Below are 15,053 nucleotides of genomic sequence, written 5' to 3'. Positions count from 1 at the left end.
CTTGATTTGCAAACATAGTTACTAAGTAATTGTTTTATGACTTGCATGCATCTAAACATGAGCGTAGTTGCTTGAGCTACCAAGTTTTATATTTTCTTTTTCCACATTGTTTCTGTTAGTGTTTATTCATTAAATCCTAAAATTGTTATTTGATAATTTTTTTTTAAATAAAATAAAAGTAACCATTTGTAATACTAAATATTTACGTTTTAAAAATGTGGTTTATTTCTGGTTAGGAATGAGGTCTTAGTTGAATTGTATTCCTGTGCCGCAAACTTAGGTCTGATTTAAGATATAGCTGGACCTATATTTGGAATTTTATGTGTGGGCAAAAAGATTAATTGCACAAATTTGGTAATATCTTGACCTTTTTAAAACAATGCTTATTTGTTATCAATTAAAAGTATTGTGATGTAAAATAAAATAATTTAGTAATTATGCTTCGTAAATTTAAAAGAAGGAAAAAAGTTAACTTCATTCTTTACAACCATAGAAACTATTTCCTTAAAAACAGTTTTTTAACTTCTGATTTTTTTTTCCTCAAAAACTTCTTTTTTTTTTTTTTAAATACTGGTAACAAATGGGACCTAAGTTATGACAAGTATAATTGGGTTGGAGAATAAATAATAATAATTCTATGATTGAATAAAACTGATATTTTAGCTTTCAGGTTGTGCAACATGAATTATTATTTAATAATAAAGAAATTTACAACAAATGAATATTTTTAAATGTATAAATTATATAATGATTATATAGTGATTACATAGTAATTTCCAACGAATATTTTACCTACGCAAGTGAACATATATACAAATTTTATCATTGAATTTGTATTTTTGCTATTTTTATCACCGAATTTTCAATGTCATGAATGGTACCACAAGCTTTTAATTTTACGCAATTTACCATCTGAATTATTATTTAAATTTAGTTCTTCCATCAATTGAATGTCTAAGTTGTTAAATGCGTTATGATGAAAATAATAAACAAGGTAGAAAAATAAAGACATGACATGACCAATAATTAAGTGAAATATTTTATCTGCATTAACTAGAAATAATGTAACTACCCTACTCATAAGTATTAAACTAAACTAGTTATTTAATTTATCTGTATTTTATTCTAGAAAATCAATTTAAAAATCTTTAAATCGTGATTACCCATAGTCATCCTCAAAATCCTATTTAATTTAGGTCTTTAATATGTTATTCAATTCTACCAATAGACAACGGTGAAAGAACTGATATTATTGTAACAACCCAAATCTTTTGAAAATTACAAGCTCTTAGGAGATTACATGATAGTAAACAGAGTGTATAACATTCATATGACAAGGATAATTACAGTCCATTGAAATTGTATTTCAAAAAAAGTATTTAAAAACAATTACAAGCAACTTTGTTGAAAGTTTCACATCGATTAGAGATAAGACATTTCATAATATATAAGTGAGGTGTAAATCTTACCTTACAAGCCAGTTTTGTGAAATTGAGTTAGACTTGAAACTCACTTCTAAAAAACTTCAATACAATTGATACATTATCATCCAAACTAACAGATAAAACCAAACAAACACAAAAAAAAGTTAATGCATTTAAAAGAAAAAACTTAGTATAAAAGCAATAATAATATATAATAAAGATCATCAAAATATCCATTCAGTCAAATCAACAATCTCACTTCAACCCATAAGACTTTAAATAAACTCTTAAACAGTTCAAATCAATTAAGTATATATAAACATTGTTTATGAGAAACTATTGTACTAATCAGACTTGTGAGATCTTGCACCTGTCATACTTACTACCAAATTTTTCATATTATAACTATATCAACACTTTGTTCTTCATTAAGTTATGACAATATTAACTTCACTAACTTCGTAACTTCTTTCGTATTATATTATCTACTCTATGAACCTTCTTTCAACTTTTTCCACTCAAATATTTTTTTCCTCTGTGAATTAAATAGTAGTAGAGTCAAAATATTGTGATTCACTAAATTTGAAGACACTTTGACACAATAATAATATTTTCCCTTGAAATAACTACTTGAACTCATTTTCCTCACTATCAAACTAAGTATAATTCACGAAATTTAATATTCTCAGACAATCATCGTTAGAATGACGCACCACAATAGATTTATTACCTAGTGTCAACGGATAACTCTCCATGTAAATTCTGCCAACCTGCCAACGATACAAAAAGCCCGTCTGATTAGAGCTGTCAAAATAGGTTGGAACCCGTGAGCCAATCTGGCTCACCACGGGTTCGGGCCGGGTTGGGTTAAATTTTTTTTACAAATTTCAATACGGGTTGATTTTTGACCCGGCTCATTTAGAACCCGACTCATCCGAGTTGAATCCATGGTGAGCTGGGTTGGCTCACCAACCTGCAGTAAAAGGGTGACACAAGTGTTTTTATTTTATTTTTATTAAGTTGGGCTTTATATTTAGGTCATGTTAGGTTGCTTTTTTATCCAACACATAAATAATTTGTATTTTTTTTATTTTGGTTTGTATTTGGACTGCATTAAAGTTTATTTAGATTTTAATTAGAATTACAATTTAGTTTTGACTGAAAAAAATAAAAAAATAATATTTTTTTTAATTAAGTGAACCTGTAAGCCAACCCGTTTAACCCGTCAACCTATGATGGGTCGGGTCAGGTTCGAATTTTGTTGACTCGCTAAAAAGTGAGCCGAATTGAGTTAGCTTACTAAATAATCAACCCGTGATAGGTCAAGCCGGATCAGGCCAGATTACCCATTTTAACAACCCTACGTCCGATGCAACCAATACTGTCTAAATGGTACACACAAAAAGGCCTAAAATCTTAAATTTCTAGACTTTAAAAATCACAAAAACAATCATCTCTAAATCTATCTCGATTTAGATTAAGAGACAATATCAAATCAATTCATTCACGTATACGAAAGAATTTTCTGCCAATTATACATCATCACACAAAAATCAATTTAAAACTATTTAGTAGATAAAACACATTAACCCAATTCTCTTTCTAGTGTAATTATCTCATAGAAATTTAATTACATCAGATATGTTCCATTCAAATTGATTAATAGGATTTGTAATACTCTTCTCAAATATCACTCCTAAAATTGTAGATTTGTTAAAAAAAAGGAAGATAGGAATTAGATAACTGTTTTGAGAAATACCGAATTTTTAATACTTTTGCTAATAAAATAATAGAGTATATTTTAAAATCCTCCACTCTTAAATTTATTTTTTAGGTTCCCACAATTATTATATAAAACTAAATAATAAAGGAAAACTAGACAAATACATCGATAAATTTAAAAATTATTTTAAAACAATTATTATTATATAAATAGTTATTTATAATTATAACCTTTTAAAAAGATGAGAAAGAAAATATGTTAAAATAGAGTAAAAATAAAAATGATTTAATTAAAGACAAGTAGAGAGTATAACTATAACGGATGAGTTATTTGTTGAAAGAAAAATAGAGAAAGCTGATAACTTTTTATTTAAATTATCTAATAACCTTATATATCAATAGAGTATTTTTTAGTAAATTATTAATAACTATAATTGATCACACAATTACGACATCATCTAGATCAAAATGTAATGTGATTGATTATGTGTTGGGTATAATCAATCCATGATATTATCAACCAATATCCACTGTTAGTCCATAAACAACTTAAAAACCGTCACAAAAGGACACTATAATTAATTATGATTATGCATACAGCATCCTCAATTAAGTTAAATTTGTATAGTGACTATGCGTGTAAGTATAATTTGTTATTCTTAAATCATAATTAGTTAGGTATTGTGCAATCCAAGATCCTCATTTTCAATGGAAAAAAAAAAAGCAGCAGAGAGGGGGAGCTTGGGGCGGTGGAGTAAGGAAGAAAACAACTCGAGGGAGTCAAACCTTTGACTTACTAATTTTACCCTGAAAGGTAAGGGGCAATTTAGGTAAACATTTATTTATTCGCATTTTTGGTTGTCCTTTAACTGATTTTTTTTATTATTAGGAACAATTTTTTTATTAGAAAATAATTTGTTCACAAACACTTTCTTAAAAATATATAAAGAGAAAATATTTTCTTATAAAATAGCACTAAGTTATTTATAAGCTAATTTGTTAATCTGTTCTTATATAAGTTAATTTAAAATATACTTTTTAATTAACTTGGAAACTAATTTTTGTTTAGGAATAAAATATTTTGTTTTCATTTGTAAAAAAAATACCCAAATACACCGATATTATTCAAAGTAGATTCACTCAAATCTTTTAAAAATTAATCAAATTTTATTTTATTCTTCTTTTCTATTTCTATTTCTATTTCTATACACTAATATTTACTATTGTAGAAGAGCCTCTCTAAATTATTTTAAAAGACATTGTATTAAATTATTGTTACAGCAAATTTGACAAATATCATAATTCATGCGATTTTCTATAGTTTATTCAAGCGTTAATATTAATACAGAGGATATCATATAAACTCATTTTTATTTTTATTTTCTTTGCGAAGATAATTTAGATGATACATAAATTCACTGCAGCAGTAAAATAAATAGAAAGGACTAATTCTGTGATTAAAGACGTAAAGGTGTCGGTTATGGCAATGGTGCTTATAAAGCGCGCAGAGGCATAACAGTGATAGGAGTAGAAGCAACGCATGGTGTGTGTGAGAATTTACAAAACTACCCAGCCAACAGCAATATCCGATATTCGCCTCACCAGCACCCTTTGTTTCTCTCTTTCTTTGTTGCCAACAACCGTTTCTATTCCATCGAAACAAGATACAAGAATAGGATTGGCGAAAGAAAGAAAGGTGAATGTGAATCGGAGCGTTTGATGGTCTAAAGTTGTGTGGTGGTGGCAGAGAGAGAGAGAAAATCAATCGAATAAATCTGGCAAATCTTGTGGGGTTGAGGGCTCGGTCTTCCTCCAAGCAAGCTTCCCCTGATTTGCAAGACGAGGAGGAGGAGTGCAGACCTTGGCGTCGCCGCTTAACCATGTCTTTCTCTTGGGCCTCCGCCCTCAGGATCACCATCCTCCTCCTCCTCCTTGCGGCCGTCATCACCGCGTGCTTCACTCTACCAATCGAGAAGGTTCCCCTTCCCTACTATCTTCTTTCTTCCGTTCCATATTTGCCAACGCCGCTTCACTAATCCTTTTCCCATTTCGCCGATGCAGATGATGAAGGATTTCTTATTATGGGTCGATCACGATCTTGGGCCCTGGGGCCCAATCGTTCTGTAATCCATTCTTCTTCTTCTTCATTTTCTTTATCCCTGAATTATTGTTTTCTCACCCTCCGTCTTATTGATTCTAATTTCTGAATTTGTTTCATGATTTTCAGGGCTGTTGCTTACATTCCTTTGACTGTCTTGGCAGTTCCAGCTTCGGTGCTTACTGTAAGAGCCGTTCCCACCCCCCTCTTCTTTTATTTCTTGTACGTGCTAATGATGAATCTTGCCAGCCAATGTCAGTAGGAATTATGATGAGTTTTTCTTTTGTATGAAATCACAAAAGAAATAGATTCCAACAAGAGCTCTGTCTCCATTTTAATATAATGTTATATCAGGGCGTTTCTGGTGTGTCCGAGCCAACATTTTTTTTTTAAATTAGAAACTAGGTGAACTCTGTTCATTACTTATGAAGGCTGCACTTCAAAGCTCTTACTGCCCAAACGCCCATAATTGTCTGAAAAAAAATCAGATTGAAATAGGAAATGTTCCCTGACAAAAGATATTATCTATCCTGAAATGCAACGAAGACAATACTAAATTATGAATTGATTCAAACTAGTAGGGAATGGTAACCCTCTGTGCTAAAACTCCCACTAGGTAGGGTTGTGATGGGTAGATGTACGCAGCACCCTCATAAGCGGATAGGTTCTTTCTAGGAATACATTCAAAGTAGTATCTGTTAAAATAATGAATATTGTAGCTCAATACATTGAGCTCCATTTCAACTTGGAATCGAATGTTGAGTATGCTTTGTCTGTTCCAATAGTTACTTCCTTCAATGTTGTGGTGTGCAAATATAAGGAAATTTGAGGAATAGAGCTGAAATACTGGACAGAAATGACAGACTGTGCTAGATGGCACTATTGAAGTGATATGGTAGGGAGAAGGAATATCAATGTGTGATATAGGTTGAGCATTAATTGTAGCTCCGAGACTGGAAGTAGACAACAATATATAGGGAGAAGGAATTTAGGGTTTGAAGAACAGAAGAAAAGTTTGGGGAGGCTATTTGGGAAAGGTAATATTGTTGATAGAATGTGAGTTAGGGTTAAGTTAGGATATGTTTGGTTTGCATTATAAAAAATAATGCAATTTGCTAACGTACAGAATACGTTACCAAGCTACAGATTGGATTTATTTTAAGAAAATCAAAGTCATTGTTAAGGTAAACTCGCTTTTTTAAGGAGCGAGTTAGCAAACTAAATAAGTTGGATGTATTTTAAGAAGATCTTGGTTAGACTTCCTAAGGTACTCCTTTTTAAAAAACAACTGTATGTTAGCGAATCTAATGGATAATGATATTAAATAATAAGTAAAAGACTAATGTGGCACTTGCAAATAAATGTGGAAAGTATAGTTTTGTAATTTCTTAGTGGTCGGAAATTTGTGGGGCATCCTTGTCCCAAATCTGCCTTAAGGCGATTCTTACCTTTGTCTCATTCCCCGTGTGAAAACATCCCAGAATAGGCCTATTAGAAATGTATTGACACTAACTCCTGAAAGCTAATTCAAGGTTAGGTGATTGCTTAGTTTACAGATTTCCCTTGCACACCAAATTCCCAGGAATCTTATCCGCTTGATCCTCCTCCCTTATGTTGGGACTAGACATTTGGTTTGTGAAGTTTGCACAGATGAACATCTGCAAGTGGGTCCTACATTAAGATTGGGTAAGCTTGAATTCCACTTAAACAGTGGCCAGGCCGAGCTTACTCCCATGCTAGCTTAAAGGTGGAGGGTTATCCAAGTCTTATAAGGACTTTGTGGCCATTCTTAGTCAATGTAGGACATCTTAGCAGTAGTACCAAAAGCCAATGTGGTAGTCCATGCAGGATTCGTGAATGTAGTGAAAAATTTGCCATGCATTGGAAAGGCTCTGTTCAGGGTAAAGGAATCGTGCGTCATTTTGGGATATAAGCCTTTTGTGTTTTTTCTTCTTGCTTATGATGTTTTGTATGCAATCTTTGTTTTCTCCCCTCTTCCATTTCATTGCTTTACAGTATGTTTGGTAGGAACTGGGAAGGAAAAAAAAAGATGGAAATAAAGAAGGGAGAAATAAAGTGAATGGAATTAAAGAAGAGAGAAGTAAAGTGAATGGAAATAAGTGAGACATAGAGCTGTTTGGTTTATGAGAAGTGAATAAGTTGAAAAGAGAAATAGAAAAAAGAGAGAAGTAACAAAGGTGCCGGTCACATACTTTTTATTTCTCTACTACCAAACATACATCATTTCCTCTCTGTCCTCTCTATTTTCTCTCACATGTCTTCTGTACTAAATAGTCCTTTTTTAGATCTCCATTACAATACCTGCTATAGAAGAAGATAATTTGGTTGGAAAATCAAATCCGAGGTTATATTTGTTGAGAGACACATTACCTAATATGTCTTTTTTTTCAGCTTGGCGGTGGTTATCTTTTTGGGCTTCCAGTGGGTTTTGTTGCTGATTCTATAGGTGCAACCATTGGTGCCGGAGCTGCATTTCTCCTTGGCAGAACAGTAAGTTTTTCAAGTTTTACACTTATAATTAGTTGTCAAAGAAAAAAAATTTTCATCGCTACTTGCTACTCAACAGTTGATTTATGCTATGTTTTTCTTATTACTACAAGGCGTTCTGTGTCTTCATATGTACATGATTTCTGCAATGTCATTAGCATTTCATTTAGGTTCATTTCAATCTGTGTTTCCAAACATAGTATATAATTATCTCTACCTGAGGTTACTTACGCATTTCTTTGTCAATTTGGTCAGATTGGGAGATCGTTTGTTGTTTCTAGGTTGAAGGATTATCCACAATTCAAATCAGTGGCAATTGCGATTAGAAGATCAGGCTTTAAGGTTTGCAGACTTCATATTTTTAATACTGGAGTGGAAATCTTGATTCTTTTGTTAAACTTTCTAATATTACTCTAGTTTTTTTATCCTTTTTCTGGGTTTCTTATGTCCAAGCGTTCGTGTTGAAGTGAGTGGGTCATGAAGTTATGAAATACAATTACTTTAAAAAATATCACTAATTTTGAGGTATTGAAGTAGAATTGTGTTTGATTACTTGTTAATTCTACAAATTACCAAGTACTAAACCTTGCACTAAGTGGGATCAGCTTTCTGGATCAGTGATACATCAAACACTCCTACACTTTGATGATTACTTGTTCAAATGAGCAAGTATGCTTTCTAATGTTCGGTCATCTTGGTATGTTGGTTAATGTTACCAAGCACATTAAACCAGAGATCATCTTTAAGATGGTCGTCTCTTCTTAGTGGCAACAGCTAATGTGCTGTGTTCAGTGTGTTCTGTGCATTCACCTTCTAGTTTTCTACGAGGGTGATGTGCATAATAGCACTCCATTCCTTGTTTTAATTATATTACTCATGTTATTTATTAATCTTGTTTCTGTATGTATCAGTGAAAAGATCCTTTTGGAGCAAAACAATAACATGTATATGTATTTGATGCAACATGAACCAACCTTTGTTTTGATAAGAATCTGTCTTCTTTTAAGTGTTCTATCATCCCTGTTGATTTACCAATGGTGTTTCTGTCGTGGTTTTTTTAGCTATCGCTAGAAGTCTATTATTGTGATATTTCTATGCTCAATTTTGTTTCCACATCTGATTTGGTATTTTTTTCTGTTTTGGTTGTGTCTGACTTCCTGAGCTGTCTGTACAGATTGTATTTCTGCTTCGGCTTGTTCCACTTCTACCATTTAACATGTTAAATTATCTCTTATCGGTGACTCCTGTTTCGGTGGGGGAATACATGCTGGCTTCCTGGTTAGGAATGATGGTACGTTCTTTGCCAATAATTATATTCAGTTAGTATAGTAAGAAATTTCTATTGTGTTATGATTCTAATAATTGTTTAATTTTAGAGTTTCTTACAGTAACGACTCTCCATTGCTGTAAATTAATTTTTTTATAAGGTTTCTAATAAAAAGATGCACAGACTTGATGAGAATCAGAATGAAATCTTTAAATGCAGTCCGAATTGTTTCTTTTTGTTTCATACCCAGAGGAAGATGAAAAAGGGTCTTTCTTTTTTATTGTCCATAGTGCCACATAAGAAACAAAATTCTTCATAGATGTGCATAACATAGATGTTAAATAATGAATTGAAATAAGGCTTAAAGACTAATTTCCAAATATAGTACTGCAAGAGTTGTAACCCAATCTTAATAATGGCATAATATAATCTTGTACATAATAATATACAATTCTATCAATTAAAAGGTGTCAAGCATACACTTTTGAAGCTAAATCACGCAACCCAAAGCTAAAAGTCCAAACCCTACTCAATTAAGCCTTTTGTTATATAGTCAAATGACTTGAATTATGAAAACAAAATCACATCTTTCAAATCTCTAATTCTGACTACACAGGTGCATATCAGTGAAATGATTTTGTAAATGTTTGTGATTGTGGTTCTACCCGTTGTCTTATGCTATGGACTGATAATGAATATATTATAAAGCATGTATATTTGTCAGTACACTTGTTTCCGATCGAAAACCTATTAGTGATTAGTTTAACTTGGTTATAATTTTGAGCTAAGTTTCCTGGAGTTCTTGTTGTCAGTATTGTTACAAATTTGCATCTGTAATAAATGTAGTATTATATCTGTTCCCATTTTTGGACTCGTATTAGAAATTTCTGTATGTGTTCTTGCATGCCAATTTTAATGTTAATACCTGATACTGTTGTTGCAGCCAATAACATTGGGACTGGTATATGTTGGAACAACCCTAAAAGATCTTTCTGATGTGACACATGGTTGGGGCGAGTTTTCAAAGACTCGTTGGGTAAGAGATGCTATCCTCTGTTATACTAACAAGCCTTTCAAGTACTTGTTAGATTTATGTTATCTCTTGCGGAATACTTAAAATGCCTTGTATGGTACAAGTGCAATCTTTCAATTTTCTTGAGTGGATGAAATGTGTGATTTATCTATTACCAGTACAGGCATGGCCTTGCCTGAGTGTCCATTTTTTTTTATTGTAATAAAAAACAATAGCAGAAATATCTTATTTTAGTAGACACTTATATTTTATTTTTTATTAAGAAATTACACGCTTTTTCTAAATTCCTTTCTTTTCTCTCTGTAGAGTTAATTTATTTATTTAAAAAAAAAGTAGTAAACAAAGAAAGTAATTGTTATTTACCGTCAAGTCATATTCACATGTGGTTACATTCTTTTCTAGTCAAAATATTAATAATTTGGTACATTGAAAGAAAAAAGGAAAAGCAAAATTTTAAGGGAAGAATAGTAAGAAAATATGTACTCAAAAAAACAGTTATAGGAATGAATCTTCTTTGTTAATTGTTATATATAATATATATTTCTTTCTGTTGTGGATGCAGGCTTTTATCATTCTTGGTCTTGTGATATCTGGTAAGTTTCATTCCACGAGTATAGTGTTTATCTAGAAAACATATTGGATATTATTTGCTTGCAGTAAGCAGGTCTGTTTGATGATGTATAAATTAGAGAGTCCAAATTTAGTCGTTGCTGTCGCCATGCTTCAATTGCATCTTGCAACTTGACATAACGTGTCCATATTCTTTTGCCCTGATTTCGTATTGCATTTTTCATCTGCAATAAAACTTGAATTCTGCCTAGCATTTTCGGCAATAGAATAATTTCAGCCTTCAAACTTCACTAACAACGTAGTGGTAGCCTCTGGTCTTTTAGATGAAATTTCTAATAGACTATTCTCTGTGGCTTCTTACAAAGTTTCTCTTTTTCTCTTTATTTGAATGGGAAGGCTGGGGCTAGCTTTGTCTGCCACCAGTGTAGTGGCTGCCAGGTTGCATATGGTTATTTGAGACACACATGGTCTGTTTCCTGGTTCTCTTCATTGCATTTGGGCAGTGGCAGGAAGAAAAATGACCTTAATAGAGTAATCGAGGAAGTAATAAATTTGCTTATCTCATTACAAAAATATATAATTAGGTGATCTTAAATTGGCATGATTTTCTTATAATGAATTGTTTTGGGTTTAACTATTCTTCGAGTGATGTGAGTTCTGTTCTGAGTAAAATTTTTCAGTTCAATCATTATTATTTATTATTTTTTAATTTGCATGCTTGGCATTTTTGAATTAAATCGTAATTTGTATAGAATGAGAAAAAGATTTAGAATTTATTTTCTAATAACCTTGTGTTATTTTGGGTTATGTGCAGTGATTCTGATGATATGTGTGACTAGAGTTGCGAAGTCTGCTTTAGATAAAGCCTTGGCTGAAAACGAAGATATTGATGATATTATTTCTCCTGAGTTACCTATTGTTGATGAAACATCACCAAATCTCAACCAACCTCTCATAATTAAGATAGATTCTGCTGAAGACAGTCATGAAAAGTAAATTTCTTTTTGTGTAAATTCTTTTTCCATCCTTCCCTCTAAAGGCTATATGCTTTTTTAATTAAAGCTTAGAGGTAGCTGCCTGCTTCTATTTATTCGCGATTTGTACAGAGCCAAATTTAGAAATAGTGTTTAATCCTACGACCAATGGCACATTATTGACTGCGTATGTCTTAACAAAACAAAAGTTAATGCTATGAACCATTCCTCATTGACTATTGAGATCTTGATTCCATGAATTTTAAGAAACTGTTACTATTAGTTTTAGAATAAGAAAACATTTTATTTTAGGAGTTATTCTTTGTTGAATTTTTTGTAAGGTCATCGTAGAATGGGTCTGAGATAGTTGTGAAAATTAAATTATCGAAATAGTTGATGCTGTTGAAAAACATTTTTAAGATAATTTTGTTCAGATGTAATCATTTTTTTAAATAAAAAAAAATCATTAAAATGATTATAAATTAAAAAATTTCAGATACACGGGCTCCAAATATAATTTTAAAATACCATTCAAATTGTATTTTTTTATTTATTCTCAAAGCAAATGCAATCTTATGAAGTTTTACTTCTTTAAATAGTGCATTTATTTGTTTTTTAAAGCCTAAGATAAAAAGAAAAGTTGTTTTCAGTATAACAGTTCCTAAGTGATTTGAGAGTTTGTGAAGCAAAGTTTTGTTAGTATTAAGTAGGAAAATCCGTGAAGCAAAGTTGATTTAGTATCTCAGCTTCGTTTCTTTTTCATTTTTTTTATCATTTTATAACTAAACTTGAGGTATAATCTAAACAGTATAATGTAGTGTGGGAAATTGACACGTGAGAGTTATATATAGTGCTGCTGCTATTCACTCACATGCTGTCCTTAATTGCAGTTTGGCTTCTATAGGTGTGTCTTTTCCTAACCTGCTTTCAATTTTTGTTTCATTAACACTATTTAAATTTAATTCTTGGTGGAAACAATATTTGACACTTATTTTTAAAACAAAGTAGATTAGTGTCAAATGAAATTTTGAAACATTAGTTGACAACACCTACAGAGAAAAATAATAATAATTCTAATTATATATACTTGTTTTCAAATTTATTTAAGTAAGAAGAACAAATGTTTAAAATTCAAAGAGAAATATATATAATTCATGTTACAAGTGGAAGGGAATCAAATCCCTTTGCGATTTTGATTGTATTTATTGAATTTCCAAACTAATTTCTCACTTATTTAATGGGGAGATATTATAAATAATAAAATAGAAACAAAAACTTTTAAAATATAGAATTGTGTATATTGAAGTAAAAAGATGTAAAAATTGAAAGAGAGAAACTAATTCAATTAAATGACATAATTCTAATTTTAATAAATAAAAATATAAAACAAATAAAATTGAATGAAAAATAGCAAGTTATATGCGTTCCAAGTTATTATAAAGGTTTTAGAGTAGGATAATCCATACTATCAAGATAAACGCGTTTAAGGTATAAATTATCACAAGAAAGTGTATACAAGAAAGTGTATAAATATGTTAAAATAGTTTCTGATATCAGGTATAAAAAAAAAACTTATTGTTACTATCTTTTGTATTATATAATAGTGTTTTACGATATTAATAATCATATGATATATCAGGTTTTTCTAACTGATGTAAACATCACTAAGATACTTTATTTTTTTATTAAAATTAGTTAAAAGAAAAAGAAAAAGAAATCACGAGCCCAGTCGAATATATGATTCAGAAAAATCCAAATGATGAATGCTAACACTAATAAAAACAAAACTGTTACAAAGGGAAAAACAAGGTGAGTAAGACAAACAAACCCTTTGTCGTAGCCTTTGTCTTATGGTATAAATTCTGCAATTGAATCACTGGGTAATATTAAGTAAAATGTATTCATATGACAAAATTGTACAATGAGTTTTCTTATAATAAGTTTATGTTAAATTCAAATCCAAACAGATCTCCATGTATAATAAAATTTATTCTAGAACAATTATACTCGGTGAACACATTTGATAAAGAAAATATTAATTTCAGATTAGTCTGTTGGTTAAACTTTTCTTATTTATTCTATATTTTAATATGATAATGTCTGTTTGAGATTATTGTCTGTACACTGAATAAAAAACAAAACATTTTAAAATTATATTGAAAACAATCAACTGTACACTGAATAAAAAACAAGCAACTATACAAAATTATTGTCTGAATGATGTTACTGCTTATAAAGATCCTTGAGTGACCTTGAGATATACTTTTATCACCATATTGTACTTTAAAAACAATTTAAATTTATTCTCTTTGATGTTAATTAAATCGATTTTATATATTAGCTATGAAGAAAATCACAATTTTAGTTGAATGACTAATTAAGCAATAAAAGTAAAAAATATCATGTTTGTGCTAGATGACAGTAAGAATTGTCGTACAAGTGATATTTATATTGTTTCAAAATAATACCTTATAGATCAGATTTATAAAATTAAGTAAAACTCAAATCTAATACCTTGTTTTAGTTTCTATCTCTTGTAAGATTTGAGTTTTTTTTTTCCACACTAAATAAGAAATTATTATGCACATTGCAATTTTAATCAAATATATATTTTCAGAAAAAACCACCATCTATAATTGGTCATTCCCATAGGAACAATAATACTATGATTCTTATTTTTGTATTTCTATCTTTTACTCTTTGATTTTGATTTTATGTGTATAATTGATTAATTTATTATTATTTTTTTTAAAAAAAATTTAATGATCCATATTAAGTCACATAAAATAATAAAAAATGAAAGTGAAAAAGTGAAAGTAAATTTTTCGTAAAACATGTAGTCCCAACACTTTAGAAGGGTAGGTTATTTGTCTAGAAGCTCAACTAAAATAAAGGACACCCCTTATGATAAAGGTTATGAAGCACCATATGCTGTGTCATTATGAATCTGTGAATGAATGCCTTGTATGGGTGGAAATACCCTCTTTTTCCTACCCCAAGAATATCAAAGGAAAATCCATCTTCTAGAAATTTTTAAAATTTATGTCAGTGCAAGTAAACTTTTCCACTGTCTTCTTGTGTTGAATTTGGGTGTTTGTTGGACCCTACCATTTTCTTCATGGAGGGGATATCCAATATTCTATCATCTTCAGGGTTCTAAAGTGTACGTCTCAACATAATCAAATCACCTGTTCTTCTATGATCACAGCCGCAGAAAACGCTTATCAAATACATGTCTATATATTTATGATTAAATGATAATGTAATTTTTCTTTATTTTTTATTAAAATGTTGCAAATAAACTCAAACTTAACAGTAATAAATTATCTTTAAACCTAACTCAACCTTACAAGATCAATTTATAAGGTTAAGTTAGATTTACAGTCTTATTATGATATTATAACTCTATGATTAAATTTATTATAACAAAATTGTTAAATTTAAAGTTCACTTCTTA

The 15,053-nt window shown here is 30.5% G+C and overlaps 1 protein-coding gene across 1 annotated transcript; it reads left to right on the top strand.

Annotated features, from left to right (window-relative positions):
- The first annotated feature begins 4,673 nt into the window (after window positions 1–4,673).
- On the top strand, window positions 4,674–11,839 carry LOC114188949 (uncharacterized). Its single transcript, XM_028077628.2, has 9 exons — window positions 4,674–5,122; window positions 5,208–5,269; window positions 5,374–5,428; window positions 7,657–7,755; window positions 8,008–8,094; window positions 8,927–9,043; window positions 9,963–10,055; window positions 10,615–10,645; window positions 11,437–11,839. Exons 1-9 carry the CDS (start codon window positions 5,027–5,029, stop codon window positions 11,616–11,618), a joined length of 822 nt encoding a protein of 273 aa, XP_027933429.1. The 5' UTR covers window positions 4,674–5,026; the 3' UTR covers window positions 11,619–11,839.
- The last annotated feature ends 3,214 nt before the right edge of the window (window positions 11,840–15,053 follow it).

The sequence above is a fragment of the Vigna unguiculata genome, chromosome 6, assembly GCF_037176805.1.
Source record: "Vigna unguiculata cultivar grain cowpea cultivar isolate G323 ecotype 2 chromosome 6, ASM3717680v1, whole genome shotgun sequence".
NCBI classification, from domain to species: Eukaryota; Viridiplantae; Streptophyta; class Magnoliopsida; order Fabales; family Fabaceae; genus Vigna; species Vigna unguiculata.
This window is presented reverse-complemented; position numbering and strand designations above follow the sequence as displayed.

Coding starts and splice junctions, on each gene's coding strand:
- LOC114188949 (XM_028077628.2), top strand. CDS start 5,027: ATGTCTTTCTCTTGGGCCTCCGCCCTCAGGATCACCATCCTCCTCCTC. Junction 5,429..7,656: donor TTCCAGCTTCGGTGCTTACT/GTAAGAGCCGTT, acceptor CTTTTTTTTCAG/CTTGGCGGTGGTTATCTTTT. Junction 7,756..8,007: donor CATTTCTCCTTGGCAGAACA/GTAAGTTTTTCA, acceptor CAATTTGGTCAG/ATTGGGAGATCGTTTGTTGT.